This window comes from Poecilia mexicana, unplaced genomic scaffold (genome assembly GCF_051168715.1).
Source record: "Poecilia mexicana isolate PSO_F unplaced genomic scaffold, ASM5116871v1 scaffold_3, whole genome shotgun sequence".
Taxonomy (NCBI): domain Eukaryota; kingdom Metazoa; phylum Chordata; class Actinopteri; order Cyprinodontiformes; family Poeciliidae; genus Poecilia; species Poecilia mexicana.
The window spans coordinates 8,642,560-8,661,414 of record NW_028263372.1 but is presented as its reverse complement, the minus strand read 5'-3'; the positions used below and the strand labels follow the sequence as shown (position 1 = coordinate 8,661,414).

The window sequence follows — 18,855 nt, the reverse complement described above, 5'->3', positions numbered from 1 at the left end:
AAACAAAAAAGTAGTTGACATGCTGCAAACAGAGGCTTTGACCCTATCACAAAAAGAACAGACATTTACTTACTTGCAAAGGTACATTAGGAATGCAGATCAGCGCAAACTAGAAAAATTCTTGAGATTTTGCAAAGGTTCGTCAGTTTTATGCACAGAAGAAATTAAGGTGACCTTTAATGCTGAAACAGGTTTTGGGAGAAGACCTGTTGCACACACATGTGGAGCAATCATTGATGTGCCTTACACTTACAGTTCCTACCCGGAATTTAGAGCTGAGTTTGACAGTATCTTGGCAAGCAATTTCATGTTGATGGATATTATTTAAGCTTGAAAAGGTAGTTGACATCTTTGCTAAAATAAGCACTCTATTTTGTATTATCATCAACCATGTTCATGAGGCTGTAATTGTTAAACTGTGATATTCCATTTTCAAGGCTTAAAAGCTGTACAATGTCTAAAGGTTTGTTTGCATGAAAAACTAAAGGGTAAACGGTTTCCAATTTTGTATCATTTGCAGAATTATAATAATCGCCTATTGCAATTAGACCAGTAGTTGGTTTTCACATTTGTTGTAATTGAGTTCTGACACTCAGATGAAATTTTATTTTGATGTTTTAATAGTCCAGGCGTTTACAGAAAAATGCTTGCAATACAAATAAATTCAGAGTTTGACAAGTTCATCAAAAATACTTTTTCTTTATCCTTTTCTGTTAGTATGCACAATGTTGACAACATAAGATGACACTTGTTAAAAAGATGTTTCTTTTAAAATGTTCTACCTCAATGTGAAAGGGTGTGTTTAAACTAAAGTGCAAACAATTCCCAGTTTTCTTGTAATTTTGACAATTTTATCTAATGGTTCCTGCTCATATTTGAGCAGTACAGTTGCTGTATTTTTGTCTTTATCCAAGTAGGTTTTGAAATTCTTATATTTTAGATGGTTGTATGAAGTACACAAGAAAAATACTTAAAACACAACAAAATTAGGAGGGTTTGTAACATTCGCTAACTGCGGTTTTCTGGTGACCTTTGTGTGTTTTTTGCTTTAGTGGAGGGGCCCAAAATGTTTTCTTAAGCTATTATTAAAATGAAGTAATATTTGTATTGCAAAAGTTTTATTTTTGATACATGTTTTGATTTACTGTGAATGTTCACAATAAATGTTTACACAAAAACAATGATGCAATTTGCTTCCAGTGCTTTATTTGAATTATGAACTGTATTTGCAGGACTTTTTAGTAATTTGATTTTTCCACAGCTAGGAGATGTAATTTAACTGTTGTGCATGTTGACTTTCAGAACTTCAACAGAGAAATTTTGTCACAGGAACATTTAGTTTCCTGCTTCAATTTTAATACATTAGATAAGTGCAAAATTACAGCATTAGAAGATGTCTTATGTTGCAATTAGGGCTGTTGTAAACGAATATTTTAGTAATCGAGTAATCTATCGATTATTCTTACGATTAATCGAGTAATCGGATAAAAAAAATTATAAAATGAAATATTGGTAAATCTGGCATAATACCGGTGTTACGATCAGATATCAATATCAGTCCAATTTTTCATATTTGAGCATCCCTAACAGTTGCTTTTTTTGTAGTTTAGAAAACTAACCTGTAACAATAATAGCTCACTTTCTAAGTTAACCAGAAGAAAAGTTATAGAAAAATCTGAAATTATATTGAATTTAATAACAAAGAGGCAGGCTCACAAATATGCTCATAAAAAATGTCTACAATCCAGCTTTTAGTTTATGTATTCATCTTCAGTGAGTTTAATAGATTAATTAAACTCACCTTGCCACCTAACCTGTCACGCTTTGGGTTTGAAAATACGGGAAATGTGCCTGGAGTGGGAGGAGAGGGCGAATGAACGAACGTAAGATGGGGTGGAGGAAATAGACCAGCGGACTGACGAACCGTTAGACCGGGGGACGAACACGGGGGGAAGCAATACGGGATATTTACGACACCTTCACTGGTCACACTCAGAAACTCATCTACCAGCCATGTACGATGCGCTCCGCCACCCGTTTCTTCAGACCGGGATATGAAATTTATTGTGCGGTTCGTCGGTAAAGCTACATTTACACGGTAAGCATCAGCTACTCAGCCGCCCGCCCTGTTCAGTCTATCCGCTCACCTCAGCGCTCTTCCCGCCGTTCGCTTTCAACCAGCAGCCCCGGAGGAGAAATGCTGCCGTACTCCAGGCATTCCCCCAGTCATTTTAAGGATGCTTATTGGTTCCCCAAAAACGATAAAAAGTCGGGCATTATCATCAATCAATAAAATCCCCACGGGCCAATCTTGAAGATTGGACTTTATGCCGCTGAGACTTAGCTTTTGTCAACAACTCAGAGGCGGAAGTGAGAGCTCCGCGCAACGCAAATTAAGTCCCGGCCGGAACACGGTGCGCTAAATAATAAAACATAAATTAACGAAGCTTCGAGGCAGGTAAATTTTCCTCGAGGAATTTTAGTAATCGAGGTACTCGAATCATTCGAGGAATCGTTTCAGCCCTAGTTGCAATACTAAATAGATTTCCTTGTGGAAAACCAAAAGAAGAAACAGTCTAGTTATGACAGTAAACGATACAAGTCAGGACATCCACCCCAAAAGCATGTTATTGGTTTTCAAACTAATCATTAAGAAGCAAAGAAAATTCAAAGGCAAAAAATAAAAACAACTGTCAGATAATTTTCAAGTTTAACAGTTAGAATGCATGGTAATGTCTGATAAACAACCAACTTAGTTTAAGATGTGGAACCCTAACATGGCAGGCTTTTTCCAATCAATACTCACAGTAATGCTCTAATGGCATCTGAGTACCATGTACATTTTCACAGAATCGTATGGATCTGATGGCATCATCAGGCCAGACTCTGCCATTAAAACATTGCAAATGTCATTTACAGCTGAATCACATGGTATGGTCTGCCGAAAGGTGCACGCATCTCTACACAGTTGAACATGTTCAACTTGAATAGGAGTGAGGAAGTCTGTGGTACTGTACAGTTCAGGTAGAGCATACACATTGGGCCGACCGCTGGGAACTTGCACGTTTTTGGATGGCCTGATGTGGTGTGTGTTCCATACTTGTGCTGTGTCATCCAACTCATCCTGTAACAGATAAAACAGAAAAATTGAGTACACTTTTGTTAACCTCAGCTGGAAAAAAGTATTAGGCATAGTCATTGTCCTTGATTGTCAGTCCTTATTTGGTGTACTGTAGCAATCACAGCAATAAAGCCATAAAAGAGGAAGATTGGATGAAGATTATTGCATTTTGGTGGTTAATTTAATAGTAATTAGAGTAATTCTTTGATGGTGTACAATCACAATCTCTCAATGACACACTACCCTGTGCAAAGCTTTGTGCGAGACTTGAACCAGGAGAAGAGGTGAAATGTGTAGGCTACAAATTAGAAATAGGGTTAGAAACATTGAAAATAGAATAATCTTTCATTCGTTGCTCATTTTATTTTTTTTATATTCAGTTCGTGTGTTCTGTTTTTTTCATAATTGCTAAATAATTAGGTAATTTCAGACAGCTTAGAACTGTCATTCATGCATTTACAATTGTTATAGTTATAGAAATAATTTTTTTGGTGACATTTCTTGGACAAATTGATTTTTAAAATTACTTTGGTATCTTATTTGACTTGATGCAGTTAGAAACTTCATGCCTATTCAAACGGTAACTATTGAGTTAAAAATAGTCCACTTGATTTTGGTTTAAAAAATTATAGCCAATTAAATTGTATCTTTTAATAGATGTTTAAATGCAGCTGTCAAAAATGATCCCTTGTTGCTGTTAAAATGTGAAATCTCACCGTTCTACCTGCTCTTTCGTGTTATGACATTAAGGTAGAAAAAGTAACCGGTGCATTTTCAGCACCACGGAACTGTGAACAGCGACCAGGAAAAAACAACAGCTAGAGAACCGCTGTCTTTAATTATATCATAATTTACCACAAATAAACAGATACATCTACTCCTCTTTGTAGAAAAAGATCACATTCATTTATGGGTGTGCGCTAGTCATGCATTATTTCCATTTTCAGTAGAAAGTTGATGTGATAAAAGTATGCACCTACGTCACAAAATTGAGCGTGCGCCTGACATTCAAGTTTTGTACGAACAGAATACTAGACAGTGAATGAAACAAATAACCAGCGGCACCTCGCCCACATGCTGATTTTAATGTTGTTGCCTTTCAGATTTCCTTCCTCACGTCATATCTTATCCATCATATATTTGATTCAATTAACTCACCTGTATGAGTCCCATACAGCAAAACTGTAGAATGTTTTTGTCCAGAAATCCTCCATCAAAGAATCCATTGTCTCTGATGTCACCAAACAGGGACAGCCAGAACTGCATACACTCCGTACGCAGAAAGCGCCACCAATATTCAATCCTTTGATTTCAACACATTCTCACTCCCAACTCGTCACATATTGACGCTTGGGCATTTAAAAGCCTTAAAAAAAAAATAAAAAAAACTATTTTTGAGTATGATATCAATGATTTGCACCAAATAAATGTAAGAAAAATTAAGATGTGTTTTTGTTTGTGATTGCATGCAAACTGTTCTGTAAACCTTTTAATATGTTTGATTGAAATAAAAATAAGGACGGATCCCACAGAAACCCAAGAAGAAGAATAAGCTGACGTCATCCTATGCGACACTTACACTCCGGTGAGTAGAAATCTGCATCTGTCATAATGTTTTTGTACTCTAAAACCAAAAATAACTCCAAAGTGTTACGTTATAAAGTTGCTGATGGTAGTTTTAGGACTTAATGGCAGTAGGACTGTGATGCGAATGGTTGAAGACACGTTTGTAACATTTTTTTTGCCGGAAAATATACGGTGGAAGCTAGCTAAATTAGCCTCTTGGAGGCTAATTATACCTGTACACTGTACCTGTGCTTAATACGTTTAATTAGCCGTGATAAAGTCACATAATAATGTTTATAGTCATTCTTGTTGTTGCCACTTTGTAATATTGGAGGGTTGCTAAAGACATCAGTGCCCCTAGGCTGTGATGATCTTTAAAGTTTTGAACCCTGTCTGATACACTGATTGCAGCTATAGGTCATTTACTTGAATTAAAAATGAACTTGCATCAGTACAGGCAAATTTATTTTCTCCTGTCTGTTATTTATTGCTGTTGCAAGCCAGATGAAGAGAAGTAAAGAGCTGAGAACCTGATCTTTGAGCAGACAGAGTACATAGGTCAGGAGCAGCCTGGGATGCTTCCTTAGGAGCATCCAATGATGATATCAGAGAACCGGGAAGAGACTGTGATACTGCTTGATCTTGTTCCTGTTTCTCCTCCTGTTGTCCCATCCTCTCAGTCTTTTCAAAAGAAGAAAAGACCCAGAAGCACCTCTCCAGCTGCCTCTCCTCCCATTCCGCCATCTGTCTCATCCATAGATCAGCCACATCTGCATTCATGTCACCTGCTGACCATGCCGTCTCCTTAAGTCAGGGTGGCCGATAAGAAGAGCGTAAGTTTTGTTTTCTTTACATTCATGCAGCCAACATGTCAAGCTCTTTAGCACGATTTGTACCTGTGGAGATATCCCAGTTAGAATTTGCGATTGTCCATCAGAGTCTTTGAGGATCAAACCAGGACAGGCAGTCACTGTGGTCATGCTCAATGGTATGAATAACAATTCTTTGAATGACTCAAAACCAAAATATAATATATATATATATATATATATATATATATATATATGTTAGTGATGTTCACCACTTTTGGACTATAACACCTCATGAAGTGTATTTTATTGCTTGTTTTTCAGGTTGGAGGAACAGGCTATATTTCAGGACCTTTTCATAGCCAAGGATGAAAACGTAGGAAAATTTGTGGACTGTATATATCAACCAAAATTGTAAGACTGCAGATTGTAAATGTATAATAACAGTAACCTTTTAGGCTGTAATAACAGCATGCCTGACTGAATTGTATGTATTCTAGATTTTGTGATGGGCAATGGTCAGCAGTCAGGGAGATCTCTCACAGATCCAGCAGCAAACTGGATGAGGAGACTTGAAGCTAGCGGTGTGTAGACATGGAGTGCTGCTTAGTGCTTTTTGAGATAGTGTACGATATATTTGCTTAACCCTTGTTCTTTCAACAAAGGCTGGCCAACAGACAATCACTTTTTTTTTCATGGATGTAACATGGAAGTACTTGCCATATCTTGAAAACTAACAAAAAGCTGTCCTGAGCTCCAACACCTGGTTAAAATGAAGCCATTTCTCTCAATTTTCCATGGTAAACCCCATGAATGTAAAGTAAGGAACACTGACCAGGCATTGAATAACCTTGCTGGTACATACTGCATAAACATCTTTGACACAGTTGATGTTTGTGCATGTTTGTGCAGACACAGATGGACACAAAGCTTGTGCCCAGGCTCATCGCAAGATCAGAAAGGAGAAAACATCTTAGCATTGGATTTAGAAGATGTTGGTCACTTGAAGACTGATACAGACACAGAAGTTCTGTCTTTGGAAGAGATCCTGTCCAGTGACACAACATTGCCATGGCAGCAATCACACAGTGGTAAGTAAACATACACTAATATGTTTTATACTGTCTTCATACCTGACAGATAATGTGACTAGATACTCCAGAGGTTGACCTAAACTTACAAATTTTAACTTTTGCTGAGTTGATCTGTCCTTTTCATAAATTCATTTCAGACTCTGTCAGTCTTCACACAAAAACAAGGGCAATCGATGACATCATGATAGTAAAGAGACTGGAAGAGGAAAAGAGGATCCTTGTTGATGGACTATCATTGGAAATCTCTGTCATCCTATGAAAACACTCTAAAGGAGTTTCCCGCCTGTTATCAGGAGGTAAATTTAAAAGTAGGTTTTTAAGTAATGCATAATCATACCAAAAGTAAAAGGATCTAAATTTTGTATTTTTAGTCTTATTTATGTTCAACTTTAAAGGTTTGTCCTGTGCCCTAACTGACTAAGGTCCAAGAGGTCTCCAGAGCATCATCCTCCGAGAGCTGCAGCACCAACAGAGGAAGCTGCAGGCAATAGAGTATCTACAGCAGGGGAGCCCAAAGTGGGTCCTAGAGGCACGGCATCCTGCGTGTTTTAGCTCTCTCCCTTGTTTAACACACCTGCATCAAATGATGGCTTGTTAGAAGGGCTAAGAAGAACATTGACAAGCTGAAAAGGTTGTTAGTACCAGCAGGGAGAGAATAAAACATGCAGGATGCCGGGCCACTAGGACCGACTTTGGACACCCCTGATCTACAGACTTTGTCAGTAGCAGAGAGTGTTACCTTTGACGACGACTTCAGTATGACTGATAATAGTCATATATTCATATATATATATATATATATATATATATATATATATATATATATATATATATATATATATATATAAAATTCCCCTCTCACCCTTCCGTGGGTGGTCTCTTTCATCCTCTGAGCTCGGCTCCTCTACCAGAGGCCTGGGAGCTTGAGGGTTCTGCGCAGTATCTTGGCTGTGCCTAGAACTGCACATTTCTGGACTGAGATGTCTGATGTTGTTCCTGGGATCTGTTTGAGCCACTGCTCCAGTTTGGGGGTGACTGCCCCGAGGGCCCCGATGATCACAGGCACCACTGTGGTCTTCACCTTCCAGGCCTTCTCCAGTTCCTCTCTGAGGCCCTGGTATTTCTCCAGTTTCTCATGCTCCTTTTTCCTGATGTTGTGGTCACTTGGTATTGCTACATCCACCACAACGGCTTTCCTCTGTTCTTTATCCACCACCACAATGTCCGGTTGGTTCGCCATTACCATCTTGTCTGTCTGGATCTGGAAGTCCCACAGGATCTTAGCTCGGTCATTCTCCACCACCTTTGGGGGTGTCCCCCATTTTGACCTCGGGGCTTCCAGTCCATATTCTGCACAGATGTTCCTGTACACTATGCCCGCCACTTGGTTATGTCGTTCCATGTACGCTTTCCCTGCCAGCATCTTGCACCCTGCTGTTATGTGCTGGACTGTCTCAGAGGCCTCCTTGCACAACCTACACCTTGGGTCTTGTCTGGTGTGGTAGATCTGAGCTTCTATTGCTCTGGTGTTTAGGGCCTGTTCCTGGGCGGCCAGGATGAGGGCCTCCGTGCTGTCCTTGAGTCCAGCTTTCTCCAGCCAGGATTTCCTGATATCAGCCACTTCAGTTATTTGTCGGTGGTACATCCCATGTAGGGGCTTGTCTTCCCATGATGGTTCCTCCAGCACCTCGTCCTCTGTTCCCCATTGCCTGAGACATTCGCTGAGCACATCGTCCGTTGAGGCTTTGTCCTTGATGTATTTATGGATCTTGGATGTTTCATCCTGGACAGTGGCTCTCACACTCACTAGTCCTCTGCCTCCTTCCTTACGGCTTGTGTACAGTCTCAGGGTGCTGGATTTGGGGTGGAACCCTCCATGCATGGTTAGTAGCTTCCGAGTCTTAACATCCGTGGCCTTCATGTCTTCCATTGGCCAGCTAATTATTCCGGCAGGGTATCTGATTACTGGCAAGGGATAGCTGTTTATTGCACGGATCTTGTTCTTGCCATTGAGCTGGCTTCTCAGGACTTGCTTTATTCGTTGGAGGTATTTGGCTGTGGCTCCTTTCCTTGTGACCTCATCGAGGTTGCCATTTGCTTGCTGTATTCCCAGGTACTTGTAGCTGTGCTCTATGTCTGCTATTGTTCCTTCTGGGAGTGAGACCCCTTCTGTGTGGACGACCTTCCCTCTCTTTGTAACCATCCGGCCACACTTCTCTAGTCCGAATGACATCCCAATGTCAGTGCTGTAGATCCTGGTGGTGTGGATCAGTGAGTCGATGTCTCGCTCGCTCTTGGCGTACAGCTTGATGTCATCCATGTAGAGGAGGTGACTGATTGTGGCCCCATTCTTAAGTCGGTATCCGTAGCCAGTCTTGTTGATGATTTGGCTGAGGGGGTTCAGGCCTATGCAGAACAGCAGTGGGGACAGAGCATCTCCTTGGTATATGCCACATTTGATGGACACTTGTGCAAGTGGTTTGCAGTTGGCTTCAAGGGTGGTTTTCCACAGCCCCATCGAGTTTGCAATGAAGGCTCTTAGAGTCCTATTGATGTTGTACATCTCTAAGCATTCAATGATCCAGTTGTGTGGCATTGAGTCATAGGCTTTCTTGTAATCAATCCAAGCGGTGCACAGGTTGGTGTGTCGGGTTTTGCAGTCTCGGGCGACTGTGTGGTCTACAAGGAGTTGGTGTTTGGCTCCTCTACTATTTATGCCGATGCCCTTCTGTGCCGTGCTCATGTATTTATCCATGTGTCCGCTTATCTTAGCCGCTATGATGCCTGACATGAGCTTCCATGTTGTAGAGAGACAGGTTATCGGCCCATAAGTCACAGAGACACAATTTGTTCTTCTGTTTTCATGTTTACAAATGGGCAGTGTTTTGATTGATTCTTGTTGATTCTTTTTTTAATAGTTAATTTGTTTGTGCCTTTGTACTTTCTAAAAGGGCTTACTAGAGCTGTAATTACTTCCACAGTCATGTCATTGAGTGTATTTCTTTTTCACTTATGTTTCTGCACATCTAGTGTATTTTCTATGTAATAATAAGAGAAATTGTAATTAATTTAATAGTTTACTATTTTACTTCAAGTGGAATAATAACACTTGCGCTTATGTTGAGCAGTTAAAAATGGCTACAATGCTACGTTCAGCAGTCCCAGTGATTCTGTTGTAACTAACATAGCCAAGACATCTTTTTGGATCTTCTACTTTTATTTTCTTTTTTATTAATATGTGCAGCTCTGACTTATTTCTTAATCCAAAGAATGCACAATGTGTGTACTGGTGGAACAATTTCTTATCCTTGGTCAATTGAATGCAGTTCATTTTGTCAATGTCTTTATTAAAAAGAAATAAGTAAAATAAAGTTTAAGTACTTGTCAAAGTGATTTTTTAATGTGGTATTCAGGTATGATTTTGTTTAATGACATGCATGTATACAAAAATCATAAAGGCATGATTTTATAAACAAAACAGCATCTAATTTAGTGGACTCTTTAGGACATGTTCTGTATCCATCAGCTGATGACAAGTCAGTAATGAAGGATATTAAAATGTTGGACGAATAAGAAGTGGTTTCAAGAAATTGTCAGGAGAAATAAGTTGTTCAGCTTTTAGGTACTTTTTAAGGACTTATGAAAATGAATTATAATTGCCTACATAGACCTAGCGTTAAACCTTAGGAGACATGGGTCTAAATGGCCGTTTTGGTATAATTTTGAATTTATCCTATATTCTCACCATAAAAAGTATTTACCCTGCCATATTTGGTATTATTTTCAGCACAACCTCAGATTTATCATTTTACAGTGTTTGTTTCAGTTTGACAAAATGCATTATCACAGTGGACCAAAAATCACACAAAAAAATAAAATCCGAGTAGAAAAAATATTGATATTTTTAATAAAAAATTCACAAAAATATTTAACAAATCATTTTTCTAAGCTATAATGATCATTTATAGAGTGCATTTTAAAAACATTTGTAAAAATGTTGCAAAAAACTAATTTAAATACATGTTTTACATTAAATTGTGTGCAATTTGCCAGGCGTTTTATACAACTATTTAGAAAATGTGGCACAATGACTCCACCACAGCTTCTCTACTACATCACAAAGTCTCATGTGTTTTTTTTTTACAACTAAAAAATATGTCACAATGTCTCCACCACACATTCCTTCCAATATCAAAATGTTTCATGTGTGTTTTTTCTTATGACTATCTACAAAATGGGATTCCCAACAAATCAGTTGTGCCACTCATCAAAACAGTTTCTGCCAAGGAGAAGTGGCAGATCACAGCCTTGCTGCAATATCACCTGCAGGGATAATAATAATATAATAATAATAATAATAATAATAAAAAAGTTATTTTGGACTGCTGAGAGAGCAGATTTGGCTGCGCCCCACGTGTTTTTTGAAAACAGCTGACCTGCTCCTCTTCCGTGTTGCACTGCCATCCCCCACTGAGCGTTTCTGCTGCTCCCTCAGCCAGCGGGAGCAGCAGAAATGATCGCATAATGCAGAGGTTCCCAAACTGTGGGGCGCGCCCCCAAGGGGGGGCGCCGTGTCATTGCCGGGGGGGGGGGGGGGGCGTGGGAAGCCGTCTGGATGAAAAAAAACCAACAAAATATGAACACTGTATGCGCTGTGTTTTTACCTTAGAATGGCCAACTCGGTCTTCCGGTTTGGCGATGTAGAAGGAGGAAGCAGGGTGAAGGAGCTCCCGGCCAACTTTCTTTAAATTACCTTAAAACCGGAGTTATACACTTCTATCAAGCACCGGACTGACAGAAGCATTGTTCCTGTACCTTCGCGACGTTATAATGGCTAGCGATAATCCTAAACAACAAAAGCTTTCTACTTCAACCAGGCGAACGAATAGCCTAGCTAGCAAGGTAGCCTTAATGGCCGCTGCCTCCTCCGACACTGAACCACCTGGCGAAAGTAAATGCGGAGATCCTGTTTCCATGTCCCAACTGGTCACAGAACTATCTAAGCAGCGGAACAACTTTAAAGAGGATGTGGCCACTTTAATTCAAGAGTCGATTCGACCTCTACAAGCGTCGGTGGATGGACTGCGGGACGAAGTTGGCTCTTTTCAGGGCCGCCTTGTAGCAGCGGAAAGCCTGGCGGGCGATAACTTTCAACGCATTTGTGAAGCCGAAGCTGTTGTTAAGACTCTCCAGACCCAAAACCCAACCTTGCTGGAACGCCTGGAAAACCTGGAGAATCGATCTCGCAGATCCAATCTACGCATACTTAACATACCTGAAGGCAGTGAAGACGGCCAAGATCCAACTAAGTTTATCTCCAAGTTGCTAAAGGATGCCATGGGGGACGACATATTTCCTTCTCCCCCGGAATTGGAGCGCGCGCACCTCACAGCTGGACCCAAGCCCGCAGCCGGAAGACCACCGCGGCCCTTCATTCTTGCATTCCATCGATACCGGGAAAAGGAAGCCGCTTTGAGATGGTCCAGGCAGCATGAAGTAAAGCATCAGGGAACCACCCTGAGAATATATCCAGATCTCAGCATCGCTCTTGCAAAGAAAAGGTCGGCATTTAACGACGTTAAAGGAGCTCTCTACCAGAGAGGTGTGTCGTTTCGTCTTCTTTTCCCTGCCCGTCTTAAAGTTACGTTTAAAGGAGAAACCCACTTGTTTGAAACGCCGGAGGAAGCCCAAGCGTTCTACGACCGCTGCGTTGCAAAATAATCAAACACCTGATGGCAGACTTTATCTTTTGGGGGGCGGCGGGGTGCCCAGGACACAGCAAGGATGGAGAGGACGGAAAAAGAGGGCAAAAAAAAAAATAAAAAAATAAAAAATTCGGGTAAGAGGTAATGTTGAGGAATTACCGAGTTATGTGTTATTTGAAAATAACGTCACTCCTCTGCTCAATAATCTTAAACGCGATCTCCAGAAGTGGAGCATCCTAAACTTGTCCCTAGCTGGCAAAGTTGCATGTATTAAAATGAACATCTTGCCAAGATTTATGTATCTCTTTCAGAGTATTCCGATGTTTCTCCCAAAATCATTCTTCAGACTTATTGATAAACGGCTGTCTTCGTTCATGTGGAGCAATAAACACCCCAGAATCAGTAGGCGTTTCCTTCAGAGACAAAGGGAAGTGGGGGGTTTGGCTCTACCTAACCTGTTGTATTACTACTGGGCAGCAAACCTACAAAAAGTAGTTTGTTTGCTCCAACAACCGGATGTTGACTGGTGCCAATTAGAACTGAATGCATGCAGGCCATCATCACTCTCTGCATTAATTACCTCAAAGCTCCCTCTCTCTCCTAAGCAACATTCCTCTTGTCCAGTTGTAATCTCCACTCTAAAAATATGGTCACAATTCAGACAACACTTCAATATGACAAACTTCTCTATCTATAGCCCCATATGTGATAACCATGTTTTTCTGCCATCCATGTTGGATCCTGTCTTTGCTCAATGGCAGAGAGCAGGCTTAAGTAAATTTAGTGACCTTTATATAAATGGTATTTTCGCTACCTTTGATGCCATTTCCTCTAAATTTAGTTTACAGCATTCCTCCTTATTCCGATATCTCCAGATTCGAGACTTTGTTCGTAACATCAGTCCTTGCTTTCCCAACTTACCTCCAATGGGAGGGATGGACATCCTCTTGCAAACCCCTACACATTGTAGAGGTCTCATCTCCAAAATTTATAATAGCATCTCATCACTCAACGCAGTAAAGCTCGATGAGATCAGAGCAGAATGGTCAGAAGAACTTGGAATACACATCTCTGATGAGACTTGGAATCACGCATTACATAGAGTTAATGGGTCAACATCATGCGCTCGACTTGGACTCATCCAGTTCAAGGTTCTTCATAGGATTCACTACAGCAGAGCCAGACTCTCAAGGATTTATTCTACAGTCAGTGAAATCTGTGCTCGTTGCCATATAGCTAAGGCAAATTTAGCACAGATGTTCTGGTCCTGTAACAATCTGCGTAACTTCTGGTCTACAATTTTTCAGATCCTATCTGAAGCTTTTGAAATAGGCATCCAACCCAGTGCCGAATTGGCAATTTTTGGAGTTCCAGGGGAGGGTATATCATTAACACATGATTTTAAAAATGTACTGGCTTTTTCAACTCTCCTCGCCCGAAGAAGAATACTTTTAAATACTAATAATAATAATACTTTTAAAATATAAAAAAATGATTTTTAATTCAATTTATTGATATCTCTATAATTATTTATATGACTACTTATACTTAATTGTCACAATATATAATTTTAGTATTTCTTTAATTCTTTTAAACTATTACATTGTGTTGAGTTCTGCTCCTGGACAAGGGCTTTTACAGGTATTATCCACCAACTACAATGTTTAAAATAAAAAAATATTCAGCAAATACCAGGAAAATATACATTGTTGTGCTCACATGACCCAGGTTAGTTGAGTCAGATATTTGAAAAAAAATTATATTTTGTGTATATTTTATTCAAATTTTGTCCATTATCCATAGGACCTGTTTTGTCCCTATTCTCAAGAATCACTACTCTGTAATTTGTTTGGTGAAAGAGGAAAATAAATCACCAATAACAATCAATAAGTTTGGAGATTGAACTTTCTTTTGCCCGTGTCGAGAAACATGACCCCAGTGCCTCAGTATTGGCTTGGTGGAACTTTTATTGGTGTTTGGCTTGGCAAACAATCAGAAGTGGTTCTGTCTAGTTTGGTTCTTCACCTGTTTATCAGCTTTATTGTACCTTTATTGTGGCGCACTGCAGCCACTGCAATTCCTAAAAACAAGCGACAAAAACTGAGCTAATCCCCTCTGTTTGCAAAATGTGGTGATATTTTTAACAGTCGTCAAGCTAAGGCTCCAACAGGATATTTAAAATAAAATGATTGACCAATATATATAGAAATTCGCCCCTTCTTGCATCTTGACAGAACTAACAGAAACTAAACTGTTTATAGATTTGTATCATGGAGAATTTATCAAACATCAGTTTTCTAATATTTATTTTAAGTTGTATTTAATAGATATATCTAATAATAAATGATGGCGCTACTAATATTTTCGTGACAGATTTCTCCTTGTCTTGTATTGGAGTATAGTTTATATATATTAATTTAAATAGTTTTTAACTTGCATTGTTTCAAAATGAGCTTCATGTAGCACCAAAGCTTAAATACAATTTCTTAATGGAGTTAATTATTTTTACGTCTTTCATACTCCTGCTAATTGATATGTATTACTGGCCTGGACAGCGCCTATTGGTCACTATGTGATTCATTGTGTCCAGAAAACCATTTAATCCCAATGCAGGAGCAGCCTGATGGAGCTGCTGACTTAATTTGGATTAAACAGAAGTGCAAATTTGTTGTTTTAATACTGGTTGTGGGTTTAAATAGCATTTCACTGGAGATCTTTTCCCGTAACATATAATTACACAGTAATACATTTATATTTCCTGTCAACTTAATATCTTTTAATACAAAAACATGGTGGACCGCCTCGACGCCCCGACCACCGGGCTTAGCAAGTTTTCTGGGGGAAACCCTGGCATAAAAACAATGCCATACTTGACGGAGTTTGGCTACATCGAGGCTCACTGCAGTAAAAAAAAGACATATGGAGCGATCAGACAGCAGGTAAAGCAGCGCACAGCTACACTCACCCGGATTAGCATAACGGTCAGAAAGCTAAACAAATAATAAGCAAAATTATTTAAATCTTCGAGCTGCGGTGCAAGACGCTGGTTCTGCTCTCGCTGTTGAACCGCCGCTACGCTACAGGTAGTAATATTTCACAGACGGAGGCGCTTCTGCTCCACCTGGTAGTGACTCTCACACCGAACCTGCTTAAAGCTGCAGCATCTAACTTAAAAAATACATTTTAAATACGTATTAAAACTTTCGCTGTCCTAAAATGAGACAAATAATCTCAAACAAATCTATCTCCTCTGCCTCCTCCCTGTTCTGCATAATTACTCCACTCAGTCAGAAATAGCCAATCAGAGCTAGCAGTAATCAGCGAGCTGCCATGCTATCAGGAAGCTTCCGTACCAAATTTATTTATATAGCACCTTACAACAGGTATAAGACTGCACCAAAGTGCTGTACAAAAACAACAACACAAATGACAAAACAAAACACACATCATTTAAATGCCAAAGAGTAAAAATGAGTTTTAAGAAGCGATTTAAAATGGTCCAGGCTGTGGGCAGATCTAATCTGGAAAGGTAAGTTATTCCATAAAACAGGAGCAGCAACAGAAAAAGCTCGATCTCCTTTCCTCTTAAGTCGAGTTCGAGGAACTGCAAGTAATAACTGATTATTTGATCGTAGCGTTCTGGACACAGACTGGAAATGTAAAAGGTCCCGAAGATAAGGGGGGGCTAACCCATTTAAAACTTTAAAAGTTAACAAAAGAATCTTAAAATCTATTCGATAAAAGACAGGCAGCCAGTGTAAAGATGCCAGAGTTGGCCTTATATGGTCATGCTTCCTGGTTCCTGTGAGAAGCCGTGCTGCTGCGTTATGGATCATTTGAAGTCGCTGAATCTGTGATTTTTCCATCCCTCTATATAAAGAATTGCAGTAATCCAGTCGAGTTGTTATGAAGGCATGGATAAGTCTTTCAAAGTCCTTAAAACCGAAGTAAGATTTAACTTTTGCTAAAAGCCGAAGGTGGTAAAAACTCGATTTAACGACAGAACTAACTTGTTTATCTAGCTTTAAAGAGCTGTCAAAAGTGAAACCAAGATTCCTTGGTGTCTTAAGGTGGGTCTTTATTGTAATGGAACTTGTTTTTGCCTTTGAATGTTAAGTTTTATACTTGAATTTCTTTGGCAATGTTGAGAGGTTTTATTTTGACTCTGCATTATTTAGCCTCTTCAGAGCCTTCATATGTTTTCAGTCTGTTAAAGATAGTATTACCAATAGCAGTACAATTTGCACAATGCCTGTTTTATTTAGTTTTTTTCTTGGAAATAGTTATTAAAAACAAGTTTTTGTCTAAATTAAGGTGAATTCATAGTTCCTTTTTCCTCATAATGTAACCAGTAGTGCTTATGATTAAAAAAATAAAAATTCGGTATCGGTGATAGGCCCTCATGGGTGATCGGAATCGGCAGGAAAAAACCTGATTGGCACATCTCTTTTTTATATCTATCTATCTATCTATCTATCTATCTATCTATCTATCTATCTATCTATCTATCTATCTATCTATCTATCTATCTAGTAGGGAAACTGGAGCACCCAGAGAAAACCTATTGTCTGTCTGTCGTTTTTGTAGGGAAACTGGAGGTTGTCGTTTTTGTAGGGAAACTGGAGCACCCAGAGAAAACCTATTGTCTGTCTGTCGTTTTTGTAGGGAAACTGGAGCACCCAGAGAAAACCTATTGTCTCTCTGTCGTTTTTGTAGGGAAACTCGAGGTTGTCGTTTTTGTAGGGAAACTGGAGCACCCAGAGAAAACCTATTGTCTGTCTGTCGTTTTTGTAGGGAAACTGGAGCACCCAGAGAAAACCTATTGTCTCTCTGTCGTTTTTGTAGGGAAACTCGAGGTTGTCGTTTTTGTAGGGAAACTGGAGCACCCAGAGAAAACCTATTGTCTGTCTGTCGTTTTTGTAGGGAAACTGGAGCACCCAGAGAAAACCTATTGTCTGTCTGTCGTTTTTGTAGGGAAACTGGAGCACCCAGAGAAAACCTATTGTCTGTCTGTCGTTTTTGTAGGGAAACTGGAGCACCCAGAGAAAACCTATTGTCTGTCTGTCGTTTTTGTAGGGAAACTGGAGCACCCAGAGAAAACCTATTATTTCAGCAATGCCGACATGGAACTCAGCCCCCACTAATCAATTTGGGAGTGCAAATTAATGGGAATCTTACCCTTTTACAGTTCTGTTGGCAATTCTCAGAGAAGTGCACAGAGTTGGATTTCAGTGAGGGAAGTTTGACAGGCTTGGTATTGGTAACTTTCTGACGACTCAGTAAAGGTCTGCAAACGTTGCTGGTTTTTACATCATTATGTTTGTCAGCAGGCTGTTTGTTTTGCGGAAGGTTGATACTTTTCCAATTTTCACCTCCACACACACTTTCCAATTCAATTAATGAAGTCATGTCTTTCCTTTCAAGCTCACAAAGTTCCTTTTTCTCCTGCCGTTTACGTTGTATCTGGGAATCCCAAGAATTAGTCAGAGACTTGATAGCTGCGGCTTTTTTCTCTTTCTCTAGTTTTTCACGCTTTTGTTCTGCAGATTCCCGATGTCTCTTTTCTTTCAACAGCTTATCCTCCATAAAAGCCCTTTTTTTAGCTTCTTCCTTCTTTATAAGTGACAGTTGGTCGTACACTATTTTTTTACGTATTTCACGACTTCTGTCCTTATCAGGAATGTCGCAGTCTCTCTCATGGTCTAGAAAGCCAGATTCATACTGAACATCTCTTCCTTGCTCAGTAACACTGTGATGCATTTCCCACTGCATTGCATCTGGGTTGTCCATATGTTTTTTAGTCTTGTCCTGTGTCTTCAGTTTCTGCTGGGGATCCTTCTTCTGTCTCCTCGCTCCAATTTCCTCAGCTCGATATCCGGGAAGCACCCCTTGCCTTTCAGTCCTGTCCGTTTCCCTCTTCTGTTTCTGCTTATATTGATATCGGGCAGCCAGTTCATCAGCCAGAGGCTTTTGCTTTGGAGTTTTCATCTCCTGATGATGTGCTTCACGTAGCATTTTGGCAACCTCCTCCTTGGCCATATTGTTGCATAGATTTTTTTGTAAAAGAGAGTCGTAGGCAGCTTCGTTCCTCAATATATCCTCTAAATTGTCATCCACAGTCTTCTTTTGGTCTTCCATGTTTGGCTCAGTCTCATCCTGCCTCGAAAAAAATTTCCGGTCTTTCTTTTTCTTCTGTCTCTTCATCTCAATTTCCTCTATTTGATGCAGTCTATCTGACTCCATTATGGCAGCCATTTGTTGCTTTTCAATTTCAGATATTTCCTTCTTCTTCTGTTGTTTATATTGAATTTGTTCATCCAATGTGTCAGTCAGAGACTTTTTCAAAATGGCTTTCTTCTCCCTCTCCTGTTCCTCTCGTAACTTTTGGCCTAACAGCTGCTTAGCTCTCACTTGAAATCGCCTTTCCTCCAAAAGAGCGAAGTTGGCAGCTTCCTTCCTCTTTATATTATCCAGATTGTCATAAACAATCTTTCTAGATTCCTCTACAGAGTTAAACTTTTCAGGTAGTTTCATCTCATCCACATCAACGTGTTGTACAA

The 18,855-nt window shown here is 39.7% G+C and overlaps 1 protein-coding gene across 1 annotated transcript; it reads right to left on the bottom strand.

The window, feature by feature from the left end:
* Positions 1–17,113: 17,113 nt before the first annotated feature.
* Positions 17,114–18,632, bottom strand: LOC148160166 (uncharacterized). Its single transcript, XM_088004653.1, has one exon. The coding sequence runs from the start codon at positions 18,548–18,550 to the stop codon at positions 17,426–17,428; it is 1,125 nt and encodes a 374-aa protein (XP_087860779.1). The 5' UTR covers positions 18,551–18,632; the 3' UTR covers positions 17,114–17,425.
* Positions 18,633–18,855: the final 223 nt, after the last annotated feature.

Coding starts and splice junctions, on each gene's coding strand:
- LOC148160166 (XM_088004653.1), bottom strand. CDS start 18,550: ATGGCTGCCATAATGGAGTCAGATAGACTGCATCAAATAGAGGAAATT.